Below are 24804 nucleotides of genomic sequence, written 5' to 3'. Positions count from 1 at the left end.
GCTCTGCCCGGCTTTATCTGCGAGGGGCGTCCGCCGCCTCCTTGGCGGGCAGCCCTCCGCCCCGGAGCGGCGGCTGGCTCAGAGCTACCGGGTCCTTTCGGAAGACATGTCCCCCTGCGAGACTAAAAGTAAGTTTGAAGGAAAAGTGTGCCCTACTAAACGGGCTTTTTTGATGCCATCTAAGCGGCTGGTATTCAGTGTCGCTCAGTAGAGCTTTGCGTGATTACCTCATTCACGATGTCCATAGTAGAGATGGTCTCTCACTCGCGTGGTCTTCAGACAGCAGGCAGTTAGCCATCAGGAGACGTAATCGTCACACGCAGTCTGCACGAGCCGGCCTTGGGGTTCTGTACTAACACGTATTTATTGAATAAGAAGGAAAATGTACTTAATTGCTTTTTCCTCCCTCCTCTTACAGGTTGTAACTTTTGCAAGACTTGTGACATGAAGTAGGACAGCCAGCATTTTGAAGAGTTCTGTCATAAATACGGCTGTATCTCTGAACGTTGGTGGATTTACTGGAGAGTCTTCCCAAAGCCTCCTCGAATCAGAACCCATAAACTTTCTAAAAGCTTCATAATGGAATTCTTAGTATCCAAAGGAGATTATATTAGATATTTCAAAAGATCTTTATTGCTAGTTTTAGTATGTGTCATAGTTCTTGTGTGCACTGATCAGGACTACTACAGTTTACTTGGAGTATCCAAAGAAGCAAGTAGTAGAGAAATACGACAAGCATTCAAAAAACTGGCATTAAAGTTGCACCCTGATAAAAACCAGGTAAGTTACATCTTTAACAGGTCAAAGTTGTTGAGTTCGTGGATCTTAATGTTTAAATAAAAAGTGGTTTTAATTTATCTAAAATGTTTCTCTGCTCTTGTGAAGTAACATAACCACCTCGTAACATGCTTCCGCTCAGATTTTCTGCAGAGAAAATTTACAAAAAGGGATAGACTGGTCATGCATTGCTGTGTTGAATTTGGGCCATATTAAGTTGCTGTGGTGAAAAAAAGAGCCAAGATCATTTAATTCTCTTTTATATTTTTGTAAATAGAAGAAAATTTGTCTGTACGTAGTACCTTGTTGGTAAACTGATGAGTTTGTCTCTTTCTGTTTAGCTTAGGGGAACTTACTGTTACCCTAACATGAAGTCTCATCTAAACAGCAAACAATACCAGCCTGTACTGAGACATCAATCTCCAAGTATCGAATAGGACAAAGCAGAAATTCTGGGACTGCCGAGGCATAACAAGGGAGGGTAATAAGGAGCTCTAGAATAACCAGAGAGAGAAGACTGGGAATGGCTCAGTCTGTGCTACCATATTTTTCAAAGTACAAAGAAATCACTTTTAACTTTAAACATCATCAGTTTTTCCTCAAGATTTCCTGAAATAATCAGAAATTCACAGGAAATAGGAGGTTTTGGATCTTTGTATGTGCAACTGCCCCTGCACAGAGCCCCAGAAGACAGTAATGTTCCATATGAGCTCAGGGCCCTCCTGCACAGAATACATTGAAGCCTCTGAGGCACTAATGTTTTACAATGGATTTGAACATGACAAAGCTCAAAGAGAAATCCAAATCTCAACAAAGTTAGAAATGCCAGCTTGTAGCTATTAACTGCAAGTTTTGTTTTGCCTGTGTTGATACCTTCAAGATAATAACATTTTGGGTCAGATTCTGTAGTGTCCAAGTATGCAAATACTACTAAATATTTTTCAACAAGTTATTTTCAACATTAAAGATGATAGAAGATGAAGCCATTACACAAATTCTGTAATGGTAATTCATTTCATGTGTATCTAGGTAAATAAGTCAAGAATCTTTAAGAAGTGTCTTTTGAAGGAAACGTGTAAGCAGAAGTTAAAAGGGTGGGAGAGTGCTGCAGACTTTGCTACAACTTTATACTGCACCATCTCAGAACCCAAACTGGGGTTCAAAATATGTCTGGAGATTTTTCACTGTTCTAATTCCAAAGCTACCTAGAACCAGAATGCTTTTTAAATAAAAAAGGGGGCCTTTGTCTACACCGTAAGATCAGAAAGGATGAATCTGGCTTTATAGCAGAGATTTTCAAACTGGACAACTGGGGATTCTAGGGGAGTAGAAAAGATTGCAGAGGAAATGGTAAGTCTTCATTCTTAAGTATTTTTTTTTTTCTTCCATTGGAGAAAAAGAGTTGAAAGAAGAGAAATCACTGGAGAATGTTACAGCCTCCTATCAGTTTGCTTTGATTTCAGTTGGTACTTCAGTGAGGATGAAGAAATGAGAAGACGCATCTGGCTTCAGGAAAGGAAAACTTTACTGTAGTTTGTTTGGAGATCACTGTGTAATGTCTGTTTCCATCACAACTGACATCTTTAGTAGGGATTTAAAAATATTTCCAAAGATTATTTTCTCAGCATTATATGTACAATATGGTTTATTAATCACTTACTAATTATAGTTTCCCTTACATAGAATGACCCAAATGCACATGAAAATTTTTTGAAAATAAATAGAGCATATGAAGTACTTAAAGATGAAGATCTACGGAAGAAGTATGATAAGTACGGAGAGAAAGGTCTTGAAGATCAGCAGCAAGGAGGTCGTTATGAAAGCTGGCACTATTATCGCTATGATTTTGGTAAGTTATGATGTATATTTGCGATTTGCTTAAAACAGTCACAAGTAAATGCAATATTCAGATGTATATCAGATCTTTTTATGCATTTCTCATGCATCCTCTCCTGATTTCTGCCTGCTCTATTCTTTTCCTGTAGCTGTCATTTTCTCTCTGTTGACCCAGTCTTTTATTTACTGTGTTAATGGCTACCCAAAAATACCAAAAATGTAGTAATATGCTTACCTAGCCTTTTGTTCCTGCTGCTTTCCTTTTTATTGGTCATCTAACTTCTTGTTTTTTTCTGAAGTGCAAAGCTTTTTTTTTTTTTTTTTCCCCCACTTAAATTCCACTGTTTATGTTTCATCAGTATGCTTTTTAACTCTTTAATGCAGGAAGACCTTTTTTGTTTAGATAAAGTATTCTCAATTGGATTTTGAGAGATTTTTGCACCGTCAACCGTATTTTATATGCAGTTACACAATTAGAGATGAGTAAAGATGTAGTAGAAACTTAAAAAGTAATAACAGAATCATACCTGAAATGATCTTGAGACAAGTTATTTAATGTTTGTCTCAACCAATTTTAGGTAGTTGTACGGAAAGGCTGGAATAAACCATTCTCAGAGCTGCTGTAACAGGAGTAAGCTAAAATAGGGACCTGAGAACATGGTTTGATTGATACGAAAGAAAAAGTTTTTCTGGTGTAGTTTGATTTAATATATCCCAATCTTTTAAAAAGTAATGTCTGTGCAAATTGAAATTGAATAAACCAGAGGTGCAACTATCACAGGAAAATATGGAAATTATCCTAAAACTTCTTCAGATAAACAGATTTAAGAAATTTTATCTGCCTGAAGTTGCACTGCTTGATTGAGAAACAATATCCTTGCATATGTATTAACCAGTCATTTGGAGATTTTAATATTTTTACATTTTATATATGTGTGTGTGTGTATATAAAAATAGATATATATACCTATGGACAAGTGTATGTATAATGTATATATGATATACAAATGGACAGTAATATAAAAAATACCTTGTCACCTGTAGAAATTAATTTCTCTTATTATTTATTTGCATTTAATCCTTGTATACCTCAGGTGAAATGGCATCTCACCATGTTAGGTACTGTAAAAGATCTGTAGCCATAGTAGCATAATACAATGCTGTCTAATAGTATTTTTGGTATCTCTGCACTGCCTTTCTTGCGTACTTGAAGTAGTAGACTGTTTTGTAGTAATGTTCTAGGTAGGACTGGTTAGCTTTTTAGAAAAGCTGTCTTACTTACCTGTATTCTGTCCACATTATTCCACAGCATTCACACATTCTGTTAGTGGAAAATCTTGTGGCTGAAACGCCTTTGTGATCTAAATAGTTTAGATAACCAGAGGCTGAGAGAAGAAGTGAAAGCTTCTAGACATTACATATAGCACTCTCACTGAGAGCTGTAGCTTCCTGGATTTTAATCTGACAACTGGTTGATGTTATTTCTAATACTCTTGCCGTAGCAGTGGTAGTTCAAGTTCTCTGCTCACTCGGTGGCTGGTCTACTAAAACACCGAAAGAACTGTTCTGTTCTGTTGGTGGCTTTTGTAGCATGAGGGTGCGGGAGTTAGCAAGAAATTAAACTAAGGTTACATATTACTAAACAAATATAGCTTTGTTGTAAAAACTATCTTTGCCAGCTTACTATTTCAACTTAGGTGTACTGTCTTCTGTTTTCTGTCTTGTGAATAAGATGATAGTTTGTTTCTTCCTTTTAAAGATGGCAAAAATAAAAAGCAATTGTTGTTTTTTTAAATAGGTATTTATGATGACGATCCTGAAATTATAACATTGGATAGAGGAGAATTTGGTAAGTTTTAAATAAATAGCTATCCGTTTGACAACATCGCAACCGAAAGTAACAATTTTTATGTTCTGAGCTGTGTTTCTATAGACTTCTGTTACATATCTATACCAAAAACTGTCAGAAAATCATCTTCAGATGAGAAAACAAACAAAAAGGCCTTTTAACACTTCCTGGTAAATGCTAGTTAGCAAATAGATCAGTATCAATAAACAGTTTAGATTAAGTTTGAAAGATACTTTGTGAGATCTCTAAGAGGAAATTATTGAATTAAAATTTTGTATCTCCTAATTTATCATTACTATTTTTTGGTCTCTTTTCTAAAAATGCACTTGATAGAACTTTTCTATTTTACTTCTATTAATTGTTTTCTGTGAAATCCAGTCAATTGTGCCTTGCACAAGAGGTTCAAGATCAGAAGGTGATACCAGATACTAAAAACTCAGCTAAGTAAAACAAGGTCTGGAAAGATAACACTCAGTGAGGATATAATCCAGGTTTTTTTCTTTTAAAATTATAGCTAAGATGTTTAAAAGAGACTAGAGAGAAAAACTATTGGATTTTGTGTGACTTTTCATCTGCATTTTGAGTACAGTTTCCTTTGTACATACTGGATCTACACGCTGAACCAGTTTTGTAAACTGTTCTAATAGCAGAACCTCATGATGCTCTCCATAAGAACCTGGCCTTGCTTTGGTTAATTGATTAGCAGAATCTACACATCCCTTAGTTGTCTGGTTGTGAGAATATTTTAATATAGGTGAATATAATTTAGAAAATTCACTATAAAAATTATGTCCAAAAATGGAGAGACTGAAAGCCATGTAATTCAAGCTGATAACCTCTGTGTGTGTATACTTTGTTGCTGTTGTTTTCTTTTATAAGCAAGAGTATTTAATTATGTTTCCCTTGACTTTTCTAGTAATTATATTAACTTAGATTTTTTACATTGCATTTTCACCTATTAGACAGGGATTCTACATAAAAAGATTGCCTGGTGGAACCCAGAAAATACACATAAAATGATATAAGGAAATGGAAAGTTCTAGTGGGTAAAAATCTTTTAGCACTTATATTTTGTTTTTAAGGTAACCAGACTTATACTGTCACGCATTTCAGCTAGGTAGAAAGTAGAGAGTATATTTTATTCTTAATTAATAGAACAGATGTTGAAAGTCAGGGTGCTGATATTCTCTGAAATATTATTTTTGTGCACTTGCCTACAACAGCAGGTATGTGCAAGTTAGGTGCAATCTTTATCCCGTCTGAGTTACTGTTACTGTGTCTGACATAAAAATACTTAATTCAGCTTTTGGGGAAAACAATATAGTAAAAAGGTACATTCTAGATATAACTACATTGTAGATGTGCACTACTTAGAATTTTCTTCTGTCCATCTAGATGCTGCTGTTAACTCAGGAGAACTGTGGTTTGTGAATTTTTATTCTCCTCGATGCTCCCACTGCCACGAGTTAGCACCTACGGTATGTATAACAAGCAAATTAACTCTGAAAGTTCATTGTTTTTAACAGCATAAAACTTAATGAAGTGGATTTTTACACTGAAGCTGAAGCCAGAGACTACAATTCAAGTTGCCAGGAATAAAACATGTGCTGATTTTTCATTATATCTTTATAGAAAAATACTTCTTTTTTTCTTTTTTTTTTTTCTTTTTTTGCCTTTTTTCTAGTGGAGGGAGTTTGCCAAAGAGATGGATGGAGTAATACGCATTGGAGCTGTCAACTGTGGAGATAATAGAATGCTTTGTCGAATTAAAGGGATTAACAGCTATCCCAGTCTGTATGTTTTCAAAACTGGAATGGTGAGTGATAAAACTTCAAGTGTTTTTAGAAAGACTGAAATCTGGAAAAGTATTTAATACTTGTTGAATCACAGGTGTTTATATGAAGGTCTTGCTTTTAATATATAACTTCCTTTTAATAAATTACTTTTTCTCATCTTTCACATTGGTTAAATTAATTTAGAATGTTAACTTTGAAAATAGATATCTGGTTTATACAGTGAGTTTTTTAAATCATTTTACCATGCAACGTATCACTTCTGGTTTGGGAAGATACTGTCGGCAGTGGTGCTGTAGCAAAGCAACAAGTCTACTTGAACAGTTTCTCTTATGGTATTGCAATGAACTTTTCAAATACAAAGAATAGTCTGTGGTTTTGAGTCTAAAGGATATGACCATGTACCTAAAGCAACTTGGAAATTCCTTCCACACAAGTAGTGGTGCCAGGGGTGGTGTACAAATTGCACTTGAATGGTTGGGTACGTTTTGACAATGATAAGATTTGAGAGGTTGAACACAGAGATTGTGAATACACTAAATGGATTGATGCAAGCAATTTTTATTTAAGTAGAAATACAATCATTGGGAATTGGTGTTTCTAAGACTACATTATCCTTGTGTTGCTGGACTTGGAAAGAAATCATTTTATAAAATTTAAATAGAAGTTAAATTCCAAATATTCCAATATGGGAGGGAGAGAACAATTAGAGCTAAGGGTGGGAGGGGCGAGGGGGAGAGAGTGGTGTCCTGCAGTTGCATACATACTGTTATTAAAAAAACAGTGGGTTTGGGGGTGGTTTTTTCTTTTTTTTTTCTTTTCTTTTTTTTTTTTTAATTGTAGAAACTTTTATTCTTTGTTTTCTATAGCAACCAGTGAAATATTATGGAGACAGGTCAAAAGAGAGCTTAAAGAACTTTGCCATGCAATATGTTACAAGCACAGTCACCGAGTTATGGGCAGGTAATGTTCACGTATTTTGCTTGGGGTGTTGTTCTTGCAATTGCTTTTACAGTACAAATATGGCAGAAATAATGTATACAACTGAATCTGTCAACTGTTGCTAAGGGGCTTTTTTGAGATTAAAAGTAGTTTACTGTAATTTGTTACTATAAATAGAAAACCTTGTTTCATAGTCACATTTAGTCACAAACTGATGCAAATTGTTTCACTCTTAGGAAACTTTGTTAATGCCATTGAAACTTCATTTGCTTCTGGTGTTGGTTGGCTGATCACCTTCTGTGCTGAACGTGGGGGTAGGTGTATTAAGTACTGTTCAAATAAGGCAAACAGGAAAAAGAAGTATTTCTGTTGACGGTGGCATAATCCCTTTTGCTTCTAATAAAAGGTTTTAAAACATCTTGGATCACAACAGTATTTGGACTGTGGGTCACGTAAGCTCTATTTTAGAGGCAGTTTAACAAAAGGGACATTAATAGAAAAATTATGCTCTTGTGCTTCTGTAATGTCATGTAAGCCATTAAAAAGGCACTCAAGTGTAAGCCCTCAGGGAAGGGAACTGATAGAAGAGGCCTCTAACTTCAGTTTCCAGCTCAAGCTCAAATGACAGATATTGCATAGGTGCATGCCAGCTTGTCATGATAACAGAGTAGAATAAAGGATGTATCTTCCCTTTAAACCACCAACACTCAAAAATTAGCTGAATATTTGCTCTTAAGTTAGGTTTGGACATAGTAATTGGCTCTTAGCACTGATGTCATGACAGAGTTTAGATTTGCATTATTTTTTTGTAGCTGCTTGTCACTGACTTTCTTGGGATCAGTGTTGGATATGGTATATGAGAAAGTTGCCTTGTTTAGCTGGTAGAACTAAGTGAATGCGCTACACCTTTGACAAATAAAGTTTTCTTGGTCTTATGAAGAGACCTTTGTTCTGTAAACTGAATAACCAGAGCTGCAGTCTTGGATTTACATTTGCAAATAACTTGGTTTCAAGTTGCAGTCCTTATTAAGTTTTCAATTTTGGTCCAATTGAAGTGAGGTCGATGCATCTTCTTATTTCAGAAAAAAATCTGCATCAGAAGGTAACTATTCAAAGTCTGGATGAGTAATTAGAGCATATGATGTATTTATTATAGTGAGTTATTGTTTGAATCACAGAAAATTGATATTTCCATTGAAATTTCATTCCAAGACAGTATGTAGATACCTCTTGGGTGTTTTTTAAACATTGATTAAGGAGAAATTTTAGAGGTCAGTCTTAGTATAGCAAATAAAATATTAAATTTTTTTAAATGAGAATTCTGTGTTGATGAAGGAAGAGAGTGTTATTCATGTTATTTTTAACTTAGAGTAGACAACCATCAAGTGCTGATTACTAGATGTTACAACTTAAAGTCACTGAAATACTGAATGAATAGCCAGGAAGCATGCCTTTTGAAATGGTCACCTTTGTGGGGAGGAAACGGGTAATTCTAAACAAGAGTAGGCTTAGTGCATTAATAATTTGAAATTTTATGTTTGTAAATAAATAATTTTTATTTTGCAGATTGCCTGAGTTACCAAACACGCCTTAAGCTAGCTGGCATGTTGGTAAGCAGCGCTTCACTTTGAAAGCATTACCTGTTATAGTTAAAATAAAATAACAGAAGTGAAAGCATCAACATGTGGCTAAAACTCTCACTGTGTTTAGTGGAACCAAGATTTCACCCGTTAACTTTCAGAAGACTGAAATATTTTTAACTTAGTAGCTATTGGAATAACATTAAAGTCTTAAAGAATTTTATAAAATATTAATTAATATTACCTAATGAATTCCAGTATGGTTTCCTTCCATTTTCTAAATGTTGTATATAATTGCTTGTGTTGGGATTTTCAAAAGCATTTCTGAACCTGAAATTAAAAAATACTCTTTGGTTTTGTGTTTGGTTTTGATTTTTGTGTTGGTTTTTTTATTACAGGAAGGTCTTGTTAATGTAGGCTGGATGGACTGTGGCACCCAGGGTGAGCTTTGTGATAATTTAGATATCTCATCTAGTACTACAGCATACTTTCCACCTGGAGCCACCATCATCAATAACAAAGAGAAAGGAGGCGTTTTGGTATGAGTTGTTTCTCAACCGTTTTGTATTCAGAGAAAATAAGGTGATGACAATGACAAAGGAATGTATAAATAATTTTCCAATTGATTATATCCAACTGAAAAGATGCTTTTTTTCTTCTTTCTTCTAAGTTTGTATGCCCTGATATGAGTTTATATCCCTCTTGGCTTCTAAGGCAATGATCCCTGGAGGTGGTCCCCGGTTTGCTGGTATGCTGGGAGAGTGGACAGGAGCATGCTGCAATAGCAGCAGCCTGTGGCACTGCCTAGCCACCTCCTCAGGAGCCTTCCTGAGCAGCTGTGGGAATCCAGGGGTAGGATGTGCTCCGTGACGGGCCCAAGACCTGCCACCCAGCTATCCTGGGGAAACTTGGGAGTCCCTTCTCCCAAGTAACAAGCGATAGGACAAGACAAAATAGCCTCAAGTTGCGCCAGGGGAGGTGTAGATTAGATATTAGGAAAGATTTCTTCACCGAAAGGGTTTTTAAGCACTGAACAGGCTGCCCAGGGAAGTGGTTGAGTCACCATCCCTGCAGGTGACTTAGGGGTCCTTAGGGACATGGTTTAGTGGTAGACTTGGCAATGCTAGGTTTACGGTTGGACTCAATGACCTTAAAGGTCTTTTCCAACCTAAATTCCCCCCAATTTTTCATTCCAGAAAGAATATGCCATAGGTATCAAGTTTGAGAAATGCTACTCTGAATGGAGTGCTGACATGTGTGATAGAAGTACTCCTATGATGTCTGTTGGTACGGATTATGTTGTTCAGCTTTATTGTAATATTGCAACCTCCTCCTACATTTGTATGATAGTTTTAACTTCCTTAATTGATGGGAGACATTCATAGCTTGAAGCAGGGCTTGTTCCTTTATCGTCGCTACTGTATCTGTATCTTTAAAAGGAGGAAATTAAATTTGTAACCTACCTACTTTCAACCTTGTAACTTACCAACTCTGAGTTACTGATGCATATTACTTCATAAATATTAAAAACTACTGAAACTTAAATATCTGTATGGTGCAGTTAAGGAAGGCTGTAAGACTAGATTGGAAATCTTGTGAACTTGATTGTAAAATTCGGCATGAAATTTGAATTTGAGACTTTCAGCCTCCATTTTGACAAAATACTGTATCTTGAGTTTAATATTGTAGGAAAACAACTTAAAAAGCAGTATTCAGAGAGTGATGTTTGTGAAATTATATATATGAAGTCAATCAAATAACATATTAACTGTACTCTTCAGTTGATGGAAAGGAACAAATCAGAATAATTTCCCTGTTGCTTTGAGTACTAATCATCAACAATCAGGTTGATGTTTGTAATTCCTTATAATAAACACTGTTAACTTTCCTTCCTAGTTTCTTAACTCCTTGGATGCCAGAGAAATATATCAGGAAGTAATGCAGCATCTGCCAGACTTTGAAATTATCTCTGCAGCATCATTAGAGGTAAATTTAAAAAATGTGTTAATATTTCTTTAAGTAATATATTTTTATTGTTACTTTTAGGATTTTTCAAATCCTATTGATACAACAACCTAGTACTTAGCTGAAAATGACCTTTTTTTTCTCTGTAGCCAAAATTATTTAACATTTTAACATTGTTTGTCTACGTTTACTTTTGTTGTTCAGCAAAACAAAAAAAGTAAGGGGGAGGGGGATGTATTTAATAGGAAGATAGAAAACCACAGAAATTGCCATTGCACCTCACTCTGCAACTGTAACTTTCTAGTTATTTTTTAAATCAATTTCTTTGTAGAGAATTTTGTTTTAAATATATTTTGTCAGTGATGTAAGAAAGAAAATAATACTCTCTAATCCATGATAAGTTATGTATGAACTGAAATTAGAAGTCATAAAAGTTACTTGTGTCTTAGAAGAAAAAAAAGGAGGAAACCTCTTTTCACGCTTGTAGCACTTAGAAGCTTGATCTACAAGAAAACATGGAAACAAAAAGTATAGAGGGTAGCATGTAGCCAGCTTGTTTTCAGATTTTTTCCTCTTTCCCACTTCCGCTGCAGTAAAAGGAAGTTTAGTGGAAGGACTACATGAAAGAATTTCTTGAGTGGAGGAGGTCACTCAGAGATCAGATGAATAATTGGGCATTTGCTTTTATAAAGCATAAAAGGAATTTACAAATTGGTAGAAGTTTGGAATAATTTTTTTTTTCTGTGTTTTTGTTGTGGTTTTGGGGTTTTTTTCCTTTGTTTAAAGGACCGTCTGGCTCATCACCGATGGCTGCTTTTCTTCCAGTTTGGGGAGAGTGGTAAATCAAATGTACAGGAATTTAAGAAACTTAAATTTTTACTTAAAGATGAACATATTCAGGTAAGACTGCTCACTCACCTAGTGTTAAATACTGTTTACATTCAGAGAACAAGTCAGTATGTTTTTCATTATTAGCTGTTACTACCAACCTGCCACCTCTGGTACTGAAAGAGACATACTATCATATGGTAGATCTATAGTAATTTTTTTAATTTAAAGCAAGCAATGAAGTTTCCCATACAGTTTGAATAATTTAAAAGTAGTGAGGAAAGATTATCTTTTAAATCTGCTTTGTCATGGGAAATGCAGATCCCATTCAGTTAACAATTAAAAGTTAACACTTCAACATCAGATTGATGTATGTGAAGCTGTATTTTAATTATTCAGAAAATCCTATAATTGTCTCAAAAATTTTCTTAATAAAAAGAAACCAAATTCAAACTTTGTACTGAAGACATATGGATTGTGTTATTCTACACGGTATGTTAAAAAAAACTGTTGCATTGACTAGAAGAATTTGAATGTCATGTTTATTTTAGGTGTCTTTTTTCTTCCCTGCTATTTTATTTGGAGGGAAAAAAAGAAGAGGATACTTTAAGGTTTTATTCCCCATTTTGGCCTTTAAATTAAAAATTAACAAGCAACCTAATATAGCTGTGCTATTAGTTTTCCTCCTGATGTTCACTCGAACATCATAGTTTGTCTTAAGACCTCTGTTGTTTATAAAAAGCTTACTACTTTTCTGTATTTTTACCTTCTTTTCCTAACTCTTACTGCCTTTCAAAATATGTTAATCTATATAAATTAGGATGCCTTATATTAAAATGCCACTGTCTGTTAAATAGGTTGGCAAGTTTGACTGTCTTTCCTCACCAAGCATCTGCAACAAACTATATGTCTATCAGCCTTGTTTAGCAGTCTTCAAAGGAAAAGGAACTGGAGATTATGAAATTCATCATGGTAAGGGAAACTTTGGCAAGTTTAAATCATTACATAATCACTTTGATATGACACTATCTTTGGCAAATTGCATTTGTTTTCCCAAAGAAGAGTTTCATAGTTGTAATATTTGCTTTTTTTCCTCTGGCCTTACTGTAGCCTTGCACAAACTTATAATTTCCTCTGTTTTTTTTCTTTTTTTCCTGGGTAAGCAGTCAACAGATGCCAAGAGATGTATTTTGTCTTTACTATCCTGTCTATTTCAATGTCATTTACATAATTACATTCAAATGAAATCTCTGAAGCTGATCAGGACAGCTTCTGCTTTGGGTAGGAAAACCAAAGAATGCTGTAAGGCACGCCCTTCATAGAGGCTTAACATGCTACTTACACAGTGCTGCCAACTTGAGAAACTTGGATTTGATTTTATATGTCACTGCACTAAAACTAATTCCATGTTTTGTTGACTTCCATCCAAGAAAATCTATATTGAGACTTTTACCACTTACTTTCATTTCCGAAGTAGCAGTTTCCTTCCAGGAAAGGCTAGAACTATGTTGCTGTGTGCCACTGAAAGGATTCAAAATTGAAGAATGGAGCCTGAAGCAAGACTGTAGCTTCCAGCAATAGGTGCAGCTTTATCCAGAATGCAGCACAAGGCAATTATGCAAGATGAAGTTCTCATTTTTCAGCTTCTGAAGTATTAGAAACAGCTTGCTAGAATTAAGTCAGAACCGCAGTACTGTAATAAAGAAGCAAGGAGAAAAGTTTTTGACCACTTAGAAAAGATTAGTTGTATCTAAGGGGGAAAGATGATCCCATACATCTAATGATTGCTGCTGGGAAAAGCCTTATATACTCCTTGCAATTTCCACTCCTGCAGAGAAGCTAGGAAAGGGTCATATACATACAACATTCTTAGATCTTTTTCTAATGGCATAGATTACAAATAGTGTAAGAGAAATACGTTGGACTACATTACGTACATTCTTTTCTGAATGGTTTGGTTTACTATTTACAAAATAGATGACATCTGGAACGTTTGAGAACAGTCATCTCCATTATATTTATTATATTTTTATATGTTTATAACAATGTAATACTTGAAAGAATCAGGCTTTTTTGTATGCTATGTCAAAGGGCTTCAAGAGTTTAAAATCTAAGAACAGTAATAAATCTTAGTAAGTAATTGTGCAGTGACTTCAGATTTAATTACCCTGAAGTTCTTAGTCTCAGTTCAAGACATAAACTCTCATTTCTGCTAACAAATATGTACATGAAGGGTATGAAGAGACTTGATCTTTGCCCACTTAGAGCTGTGTCAGCAGGAACTTCAGTTACACCTAAAAGGCTGTGATTTATTGATATAATTTCTTTTGCTTGAAGTCTTTACTGTGTCAATACCTTTGCCAAGGCAAGTGTATCTAGAATAGTAACTTTTTAATTCCAGCAAACACTAGTAAGATGGTAAAACAGCCAACAGTCCAGTCACAAAAAAACAGTAATTTTGTTTGACAAAAACATGTTTTGTCTTGCATAAAACATTTATTTGGCTAATATTGGGTAAATATCCAGTTTAATATTTAGCCAAATATCAACTGTCACCTAGAGCATGTCTTACCTATGTAGGTCTGGACAGTTTAACATGGTCTTCCTGAGAAAAAGCAAGCCGGTACCTGTTTAATTTATTTAATCAGGCCGTGTTTAAAGATGAGTCAAGGGAACTGAAGGACTCCTGTTGCTGTCACTGAGTTTTTTAATGAGATCTCTCATAGGGAAAAATAGTTTCCTTTCTACATTGTTCTTTGAAGGAAAGAAGATCTTATATGACATTGTTGCATTTGCCAAAGAAAGTGTCAACTCTCATGTTATCACACTGGGACCTCAGAATTTTCCTGACAAAGAGAAGGAACCATGGCTTGTGGATTTCTTTGCACCGGTAAATATTTAATATCTACATTTCCTTTCTTCTAAAATTTGTTATGTAACTATGTAGCAGAATACTAGCAGTATCTTGAAAGTGTCCTTCAGCATCATGAGATGGTATTGTAAGTTCCCATTCTTTGGCAGCACTAGTTCCTAGACTGTGTGGGTTTCGTATTGAGTGGAGTCTGTTGTCAAAGCAGTGTATCATTAATCTCAAACAGCTTACATTCTTCTGAGAGCCAACTGGTGGGAAAGCAATTGCACTTACTTGCATTTTTTTTTTCTAGTGGTGTCCTCCTTGTCGAGCTTTGTTACCAGAGCTGAGAAAAGCATCAAAACATCTTTATGGTCAGCTTAAATTTGGAACGCTAGACTGTACTGTCCATGAAGGGCTTTGCAACATGGTAAGCTGCAGGAACTAAAAATAAAATAAAAAAACCCAAACCAATCCTTTCAAAGAATATTATTTTCTTCTAGGGAGGGCTGCAGACAATGCTTGTTCTTTAATATTACTTGCTTAAAGGGTAGTAAACCGAAAATGACACATATATCAATTTTTTTCAAAGGAGCAAGCTATGTAACCGCTACAGATAATATATTAATGCAAAATACAGGTCACATTTTTCTCTGATTTCATAGTGTTAGTGGAAGACTCTGGAAGTATCAGAATTTAATAATCCCTGGGGGTTTTAAGAGAAAAAAAGAATTAAAGCAGAGCCAGAAATTTTTTTCTAATGTGTATGTAAATACATACATACATTCTTTTTGTCCTTCACCTAGGAGGATAAAAAACAGTAAAACATTAAGTTTTACATTGATATAACACCTTTTCGAGATGTCTGCAAAACCACTTCTAATTCAATTCACCCTAACTGACTGTGCTTTTTGTTTTGTAGCACTTAAGAAGTGCAGGATCACTTTCAAATTAAAAGAAAGTTTATTACTTACCAGTTTACACTTATTTAAAGATACAGTAATGGCATGAATTTTTTTTTTTTAATTTTGACCAATTTTCAATGTTTAAATTTGCTTTAACTTTTGCTTCAATGAATTTATCATGGTAGAAATTATTGACATTACTTTTCCTGAATCCCAGAAAATACTACATTTTGACAGCTTTCCTGCACCTGCACATTTTATTGTTCACAAGAGCTTTTTATGTTAGAATGTAGTTATCTTTAAAATGTGAATGTCTTAAAACACATGAAAAATGAGCAAAAAAGGATAATATTTTTAAAGTTTTATTTAGATGTGTTTACACACTGAAGAATTCAAGTCACGGAAGCATCTGTGTTCAATAGTAAACAATACAGTTAGTCATACAGTACAAGCATTTCCACCTGGAGACTGGGAATAGCTTTAAAGTTAAGGCTTAGAAGGCCCGTGGATTAATTCCTGTGTTTGTGGAGCATTGTAAAAGAACTACTGGCTGGTTTTTAAATTCAGAGCAAACTATGCCATCTCTGAATACAATTGGCATCTTTTCTGTACTGATTTGTAATGGTTTCAAACTCCCATCTGCATGTAAGTCTGAGCAGTTGTACTGTACAAACTGGATAGACTAGCAGTTGTGAGCCACCAATACCAACAGAAGTTGAAGGAAAGTACAAGAAACGTAATAATTCCTTGCAATTTCTTATTGTCTGTTTTGTTAGCATAACATTCGAGCTTATCCAACAACAGTTGTGTTCAATCAGTCTGATGTTCATGAATATGAAGGACATCACTCCGCTGAGCAGATCTTGGAGTTTATAGAGGTATGTAAATCATAATCCTTGTTGCAGTCATGCTCTGTAGGCAGCTCATCCACAAACATGTCTTTACTTGGAAGATTCTAAGATTTTTATTTTTTATTTTATTAATTAGACTAGTAAGATAAAGAGTGAAAAAACCTTGAGCAAGAAAAGTGATCCAGCAACTCTAAGTCTGGGACTTGACACCTAATGGATTAATTTCCCTACTCTGTCAAGTAATTTCTTTGAGATCACTAGCAAATAACTTAAGATACCTTCTAATCTGCAAAGTAATAGTAATGATTTCTATCTATCTCAGACAGAGGATAAAGGAATTACAAGTATGAAGTGATGTAATATTAAGGTGAAAATGCCTCACTAACACACCTTGACATAGGAGGAGGTTCACATTTTTGTCGGTTAGCTTGCTGCCCTCCACACTTCTCAGCTGTTTCTTGAACTTTCTTAACTCACAGAACTGCAAATCATTGGTACTCATCATTGTTGCTGCCAGAGTTCTGGCACCCGTCTTTCCTCCAGCATTCAGGTTCTCACTGCTAGATTTGCAGGCTGTACAGACTGTTCATTCTCACTAGGTAGCCCAGAAAAAGCAAGTGTAAGAGCACACAGGCAGGAACAGGTGGAGATCAGTCTTTTTCAGTTGATATTCAGAGGCCCCTAATATACCATATGTATTCTTCTGCATCCCAGCCTAAATAGCATGGCTGAGTGTCATAATGCCTGTTCCTGCCAGGTAAGCTGAATTTCTTGCCTTTTGCCTCCCTTTATGGAGAAGAGGCAGAAAACCTCCTTTTTGCAGCCTAGCTGTATTTTTTGATAGTTTTTCTCAGCAAATCAGGCATATGATTGTTTGGTTGAAAGGATGACTTTTAATGCTTCCATGCCTTTCAGTGGTGTGGAGTCTTCCCTGCCACAGCAGCAAGCAAATTTCACTAAAAGAGGGACATTCGCAGAATTTGGTACACTCTGTTTGTATGTGGTGGCGCTAGATATGGATAACTTACTGTTGCAGAGTATGTGTCTATAAACTGTCTTTATTTTAGGATCTTAGGAATCCATCGGTGCTCTCCCTAACACCAGAGACATTTGTTGAATTCGTTCAGAAAAGAAAACGAGAGGAAATCTGGATGGTTGACTTCTATGCTCCATGGTGTGGACCTTGTCAGGCTTTAATGCCAGAATGGAAAAAAATGGCCAGGGTAAATGACACTTAAACATTTTTCTGCTTTTGTGTCCTCTTCTGTGGAATTATTGAGATGGTACAACTGCTATCTTAGAGATTTGTCAACTTAGAAAGTCTAGTGATTAATACTGGAGATAAAACAGGGAATTCCTACCTGACAGTTTTATACTGTTTCAAATGCAAAGTTTTTCTCTGTTTTTTTAAAAGATTCAGTACATTGATACTGTAATCCAGTTTTTCCTGTTCATACAAGTGTGTTTTCTAAGATCTAAGAAACTTTAGAGTAACTAACTTTCCTTGATGCTTAGTGCTTTATATAGAAAACAGCTCTGCATTTGTTTAAAACAAAATATGAAAAAAAAATTTATCCATAAATTGGATAAGAATTGGTTGAAATAATTTGAACTTTATTCTCAGTATTCTTTATGATCATTAGTCATCTTTAAGATAGCACTTAGACCTTGGTGAAACCTCTGACTTGAATTTCAGATTAAAGGAATTCAGTCTTATCCATCTTAATTATTTCCTATATTAGGAAGAATTTTTCTGAGATCTTGTTTTCTTCACTGAAAGTAAATAAATGTTAAATACTATACATTTTAAGGCTGATTGTCAGTTAGCTGAATTACACATACTTCAATATGGAATTGCTGGGATTGGGGAGGGTGTTTTTGTTTTGCAAGGTCATTACAGCGTTCTCTCATTTGCAAAAGTAATATTACTTTACAGACAACCATCTGGGTTTTCCTGGACACATTTCCAGGAATTTGAACTAGAAACTTTGGGCAAAAAAAAAATACGGCTTTGGAAACAAGTCCATGACTGACTTTCAGACATTTAGAACTCACCTAGACTAGGAGTTCTATATTCTGGTCAAATGTCTGCAAAGTATTAGTAGCTTTATAGTACAAGTTCAGTAATCATCAGCTTCCCTTGCCCATGCCAGGTGGTTTGGGCCTTTCCAACAAATACAGCGTGTTCAAGACACAGGCCAACTGTGCAACTGATAGCACATCTGCACTGCACCAGGATCTGTCATAATTACTGAACCTATGGTATGAAACATGGTAATATGATAATCCTTATAGTAAATAATCACACTCGTATGTACCTTTGAGGCAAGGTAGGCGCCTCATGAGCCATGTGCATGCAGCTTATACTAAAATATATGTGCATGATTGGAATGCACCTGGGTGGCTGGCTCCCATTAGATACCAGTGACCCATTTACAGGAAAGAAGAAAGCCTTGTGATAATCTTGGTTTGTTTTGTTGGACTTTTTTCCCCAACTAAGTGATTAAGACTTAAACTCTGAAGTATTACTGAGAGTGTAGTAGTGTTGATTAGCATATTTGATTGTAGGTTTTCTTCTTTTTTCAGATGCTAAATGGATTAATCAGTGTAGGCAGTGTGGATTGTCAAAAATATTATTCTTTCTGTCACCAAGAAAGTGTTCGGGGATATCCTGAAATAAGACTCTTCCCTCAAAAATCAAACACAGCTCATCATTATTAGTAAGTAGTTTACTTCATTTAGGGAGATGTTAGATGATGTGGAACAAGATGAATATACATCTTCTGTTCTGTAGAAAAGGTTCATCACAGCTCTTAAAATAGGCCATTACAATATTACTGTTTAGATGTTATTGACTTTGTTACTTCAAACAAGTGTCATTTTATTTTCCCATTTCATCTCAGTAATTTGAATTTAGCCAGCCTCAGAAATCTTAATTTTTATTTCTTGTTCTTGATTGCCAGTTTTCTGACTTTAATTGCCTGTTAAAGTAGATTATTTAAATTATGCAATATAAAAATACTACTAGGCCTAATTGATTGCAGCTCTACCTTTAGAGAACAAAGTGATATAGCCATCTGATCATCCTCCTCCCTGCCAACAGCTTGTTAGCACCATTACAAAAATTGTCCATCATGTATCTAATCCCATTCATTGTATCATTAGTGTGGAAACGTTAATCATTAACAACAACAACAAAAATTCTATGGGGAAATAAAATCTGACCAAAACCAAACAGCCTGTCCCCTCCATTTCACAGTACTGTTTGAAGATCCAGACATTTCAGGAAGCACATGCATATTTAAAGATAGATAACCATCTGAAATAGCAAATATGTTTCTTCATTATTTTACAAATTGGAAAGTTCTATGAAATACTGGCAGATAATAAATTGTAATGCCTCTTCATCATAGGGCATAATAGCAGACTTCAGTAGCTTTCATCATTGGATTGCTTGCCTTTATTCAGTTCTTCTAGATAAAAGTTTCTCTTAAAATCAGGATTTTTTTTTTCTTGTTGAAAACAACTAAGTTGGTGAATATGACTGTTAAGCGCCAAATTCCTAATCATGAGTCAGCTATTTCCTGCAAAAATATGGAAATTTGTCTTTTAAAATAAAGATCACCAAAAACTAACAAGGCAGATTTTGACCAGGTAACTGTTGAAAAATACTTTGTTATAAAGTTGTAAGTTAGTGGATATGAATCCTGAATTAATCTTTTCTCTAACCTGTCACTAGAATTTCAAAATTAAGCAATGCCCTGGAAGTCCAAATAATAAATCCTTGTCCAAGTAACCAGTTTGCCTGGCTTTTCTACTGTCAAATTGAGGGAAATGTATATAACTAATAGCTGTTTTAGTGTAATGAATGAACATCAATTAGAAAATATATTAAGGTATTTCAATGTAATTCTCAGGTTTCTTAGAGGCTGCATTTTTATCTGGAGTTATTACCAAAGATCCTTCGTTCAAAATAGTTCTAGCTATCAAAGCTTATGTGCTCCAAACCAAGTTTCTTACTCTCTTGACATAGAATTTTCTTCTCTTCATCTTCTAGTCCTTAATTCCGTATCTTTGAATTGTATTAACGAGACAGATTTGAAACTAGGGTAGAAATATATCCTAAAACATATGCATTTAAGTTCATTATTTCATCATCTCCATTCTACAGAGTGTTTTTTTCAAACGTAATTCAAACTACTGTGCAACTGAATTTTTGTTTTCTTTTTATAGTAGCTACAATGGATGGCACAGAGATTCATATTCACTGAGAGGCTGGGCACTGGGGTAAGTTACTGCATTAAACTTGGTTCACAAGCTGCTAGCATGGTTTGCTTGCTAGGAGAAATTAATATTTAAATGCTATGTAAATCAAGAATTAGAAACACTCAGATATATGTGTTGCTTAATTTAAGATGCTAAAGTTTCCACATCTTTTAACTTCAGCTTTTAAAATATGGAGAAATAGCATACTCCTTGCTGTCAACCCATTTTCTGAAGACCATATTATTATTTTGTCTACCACCTTAAAAAGGGATTCTCTTATAGTACAAAGTGTAAAGTAGAGATTTCCAGACTACTAATATTCTTAATTCCAGAAATTTTTCTTATGCTTAAATGGAATTTGGATATGTTTAAAGTTTTGAATGAATTATGACTGTTATTCTTCCTTTCCACAGATATTTACCACAACTGTCTGTAGACCTGACTCCTCAGAGTTTCACAGAAAAAGTTCTGAATGGAAAAGATCACTGGGTCATTGATTTTTATGCTCCTTGGTGTGGACCTTGCCAAAATTTTGCTCCTGAATTTGAGATCCTTGCAAGGGTAGGTTTTTAACTGTATTATCAGATTGTTGTAATAGTTAAAATATAATTAATCAGCACTTTATTTCTTAGCAATCATCCAAAAATCGCATACCCTCAATGAGCCTCCTCAGTGAAAGTCCACAGTTTTAGGTCCCACTTGCCACTGGGTATTGTCTCTTGCACAGACACACACACAGACCCTCTTCTGAGGCAGATTTCAGCTTATGATGGGGTGACCTTTGGAACTGTGATGTGCTTGCCCTGAATTCAAGTAGAAGTGCTCTGCTGAACATGTTGTGACTTCTGATACAAGGTTAACAGAAGCAAGCAACTACTCTGAGATATTTAAAAGATTTGAGCCACATTTTTCATTTACTTTTAGCTGCACTGCTGGCTTATTCAAGTTATTTGCTTACAGTCACCCATGGGAACTTGAAGTTTGTTTCTAATAAACATTTCTTTTTAGACTGTTAAAGGAAAAGTAAAAGCTGGAAAAGTAGACTGTCAGGCGTATGCTCAGACCTGTCAAACTGCTGATATCAGAGCCTACCCTACTGTTAAGTTTTACCCCTACCAAGGAACAAAGGTAAAGTGTCTCCTTTATGTACACTGGTGAGTGGGTACTGTTAGTAGATGTATTTTATTTCACATTAAGACTTAAGAGACTACTTCTATAATGTATTAAAGTGCATTATTTAGATATTCTGGAGATACAGTAATAAACAATTTCAGTAATACTTAAAATAGTAGGACAATGATACAGTAATAATGTGTTATTGAAAAATAATGAATTGTAGATTAGTAGAACAGTAACTAAAATGTGGGCTTAACCAGAGCCAGGGTTTAATTTTGCAGGGGTCTCATGTGACAAAGTGTTTTTCAACTTTTACCAATTCTACCACCAGCTACCAAAAGCAGGCAAAGTCTCTCTAAATGAATGTGGACAACTTCATTTTGGCTAAGGAGAAATATTCTTTTAATGTAATCATAGCATTTCATTATAATTTTGACAGTGTATTTTAAGATATAAAATTGATAAAAAATATTTAGTTGTGTTCTGTCTCAAAAACAACCCTTATCAAACCATATTAATTATCAGTGTGACTCTGAGATCAATACTTCCTACTAACAGATTAGTAGTAATAAATTGAAAGTATCCACATACTTCTAGGAAATTGCCTTTATTCTTGTAAAACTATTAAATTTCAAGAATATTACAGTCATCTTTTTAAATGTATTAATGTTGAAGAGAAAGTACTCAATGCATTCTGATAGTTAAGCCAATTCTTTTAATTATACTTTTCTTTTAACTGAATCTCTTATGGGAAGTTCTACATTAAATACTTAGCGGAATAAATGTGAGAAGATAACTATTTCAGGTTTCTTTAAGGATCAGGATAAGATTTGTGTAGTTTAAAACGTGTAGTTTTGAAAACTAGCAGCTAAGAGTGGTTCTTACTGTAAAGACAATTAGCATTGTTTAAACAGAGACAAAAATATATTTATGAATCATAAATCAACCTACCAGAGCCATTGTCTTTCTCCCTGCATTTCCTTTGAATTTTATCTGAAAGTAAGCAGATTTTCTATTCAGAGTAGAGCATGAGTAACATGTTACACAATATTTTTTTTTTTTTTTTTTAAGAAAAATGTTCTTGGGGAATACATAGACAGCAGAGACGCAAAAGGTATTGCTGACCTTTTGAATGAAAAATTAGAAGCAATTCAAAATAAAGGAAAAAGAAAAAAATCTAGAAATAAGGTAAGAATACTTACTGTGGGGCCTTCTGCAGAAGAGTTATATTGTTAGAAAGAATAGCTGTTTAAAATGATGTTAGTATTTGCTCTTTGTCCATGAAGTATTAAGTCTTGTACCTGGTACTATTTGAAGATACATTTTACTCCCAGTCTTGTTTTGGTTACTATTATTTATTCAAACTCAGTTCTCCATGTCTACAGATGTAGCAGAGAATACTGCAGTTGCAATGTCAGTTATGGCAAGACTTAGCAGAATTCATAGATATCGATGGGACACGCCCATGTCCATGGGACAGCTGTGTTAAATGGTTGAGATTCACCGTATCCTTAAGTATAATCCTTAGACTAGATTTAGCAAGCTGGCACCAAATTACAGAGGCTGATTAGTGCAAGACTGGGACTGACATTTTAATTTAGAAAGAAGATATTAATATACACCTGTTAAGAAGTACCCTGAATTCTATTTAAACAAACATTTGTCCAGTTGAAATTTAAAATCACAGAAAAAAAACCCCAATAATCTTGATTTTTAGCTGTACTTTCAGAATAACTTAATTGTTTATTTTCTTGTCACCAGGATGAACTCTAAGTGGTACTGGAGGTAAACACAATTAAAAATATTCTGAAGCTGTGAATATAGAAGACACCATGAGGAAAATATAAGGCTGATTACATTCATGACAGGACAAAAGAGATGAAAACTAGTTTGAGTTCATGGGCATATGCGACTGTATGAATTCTGTTAAACTGTGGGGAGATGAAAGCATTTTGGCTTTGGTGGAAGCATTCAATGTTTCTGCAAATGAATTCTGCATGTCCCTTTTCTGATATACCAACTACCTTCTTCCTAGTCAAACATTGGAGTTGACCAGAAATGTGGACTTCTATCACTTTTGCCTACCCGTTTACTGGTTCCTTATATTTTTCCATCTCTTTTCAAACACTTTTTGAATGTGGCACTCAGCCTATGGCTGAATATGCACTCAAACCACTCTGCAATGCAGAAACACAATGAGGCATTGTCTATTTGAAAGACAAACAGTTTTACCTGATGATTATTCATTTTGCTTTGGGGTTGCATTATTGTCTAGTCAACTGTTAAGAAAAAAAATCAAGAACTGGTGGCAGGATAGGTTTCTTGAATTACATTGCTCCTGCCCTCGTATGGATTACTATATTGTGGCACTGGTGGTGGTGCCCAGACGAAGAGAACTTTGAAGAGCTGCTTTAGTTGTTTTGTCTGGGTTTTGTCTTTTTTTTTTTTTCTTTTTTAAATAAGAAAAAAAAATAAATCAAGGACTTCAAACTCAGTGTTTCATTGACTTTCAAAATTTAAGTTACACTATAGAAGCATCTGCTTAAGTTATTTGGTCATAACTTTATTATTGTCTCTTTAAGTATGAATGTATTCTGTGGACATACTTAACCTCTTTTGGTATTACCACTCTTCCTTTCTCTGCAGACATTTTGGGTGTTTTGTTTGGTTTTTTTATATAATCTTTAGGCAAGCAGGATAGCAAGTGCCTTTTTTAATTTAATAATGAACACTGTACATTGCAATGTCTCCTCATACAACTTAATAGAATTTCCACTCTTAATGGTAATATTTTTCATAGCTTCTCAACTAGACAAAAAAAATTACAGAAGACAACAAAATGTCTGCTGCATTTAGGAGTTCATTGAAATGTTTCATGTTTTCAATAAAATGCTGCTGACAACTTGTCAGATCGACTTTTTTCCCTGCTCTCCATATATTTAGATTTGGCATGACTAGTCACTGTAGCATAGTATTATAAATTTGTAAATAGGTTCTAAGCTACAGGTAATTTATTTTATAAAGAAGGCTGAAAGAAATAAAAGGAAGAGATTCTAGTAACTTTGAGGTATTAAAATGCTTCTTCCCCTATGTTCAGGGTTTCCTCTATTGCTTTGTGGTTTTGCGGTGTATTAATCTGAGAAAGAAGAGAATGTATTGCATCTATTTTTTAATAAAATAGACCTTCCCAAAGCAAACTTCAAACTCAATCACAGTAAAAAAAAAAAAGTCAAAATTTTGGTATT

At 34.8% G+C, this 24804-nt stretch overlaps 2 protein-coding genes across 13 annotated transcripts in view; one reads left to right on the top strand and one right to left on the bottom strand.

The window, feature by feature from the left end:
* The first annotated feature begins 434 nt into the window (after positions 1-434).
* Positions 435-23837, top strand: DNAJC10 (DnaJ (Hsp40) homolog, subfamily C, member 10). The gene is made up of 22 exons (XM_010565518.1): positions 435-780; positions 2461-2626; positions 4412-4462; positions 5858-5940; positions 6147-6278; positions 7125-7218; positions 7434-7511; positions 8764-8807; positions 9176-9316; positions 10674-10763; positions 11529-11642; positions 12428-12542; positions 14333-14460; positions 14735-14851; positions 16103-16204; positions 17245-17400; positions 18764-18897; positions 20411-20464; positions 20857-21004; positions 21452-21571; positions 22631-22747; positions 23321-23837. The coding sequence occupies exons 1-22, from the start codon at positions 580-582 to the stop codon at positions 23330-23332; spliced, it is 2397 nt and encodes a 798-aa protein (XP_010563820.1). The 5' UTR covers positions 435-579; the 3' UTR covers positions 23333-23837.
* The window catches only part of PIKFYVE (phosphoinositide kinase, FYVE finger containing), an 82877-nt gene continuing 79268 nt past the window's right edge, over positions 21196-24804 (bottom strand). For 11 of the 12 annotated variants that reach the window (XM_010565592.1, XM_010565541.1, XM_010565531.1 and 8 more), the window contains one exon: positions 21196-21206. The gene's annotated coding sequence lies outside the window, so the exon portion shown is untranslated. Of the gene's footprint in view, positions 21207-22526; positions 22553-24804 lie in introns of those variants that run through there. The other variant, XM_010565557.1, reaches the window with a different exon arrangement.

This window comes from Haliaeetus leucocephalus, unplaced genomic scaffold, assembly GCF_000737465.1.
Source record: "Haliaeetus leucocephalus isolate CR32 unplaced genomic scaffold, Haliaeetus_leucocephalus-4.0 Scaffold1, whole genome shotgun sequence".
Lineage (NCBI taxonomy): Eukaryota > Metazoa > Chordata > Aves > Accipitriformes > Accipitridae > Haliaeetus > Haliaeetus leucocephalus.
This window is presented reverse-complemented; position numbering and strand designations above follow the sequence as displayed.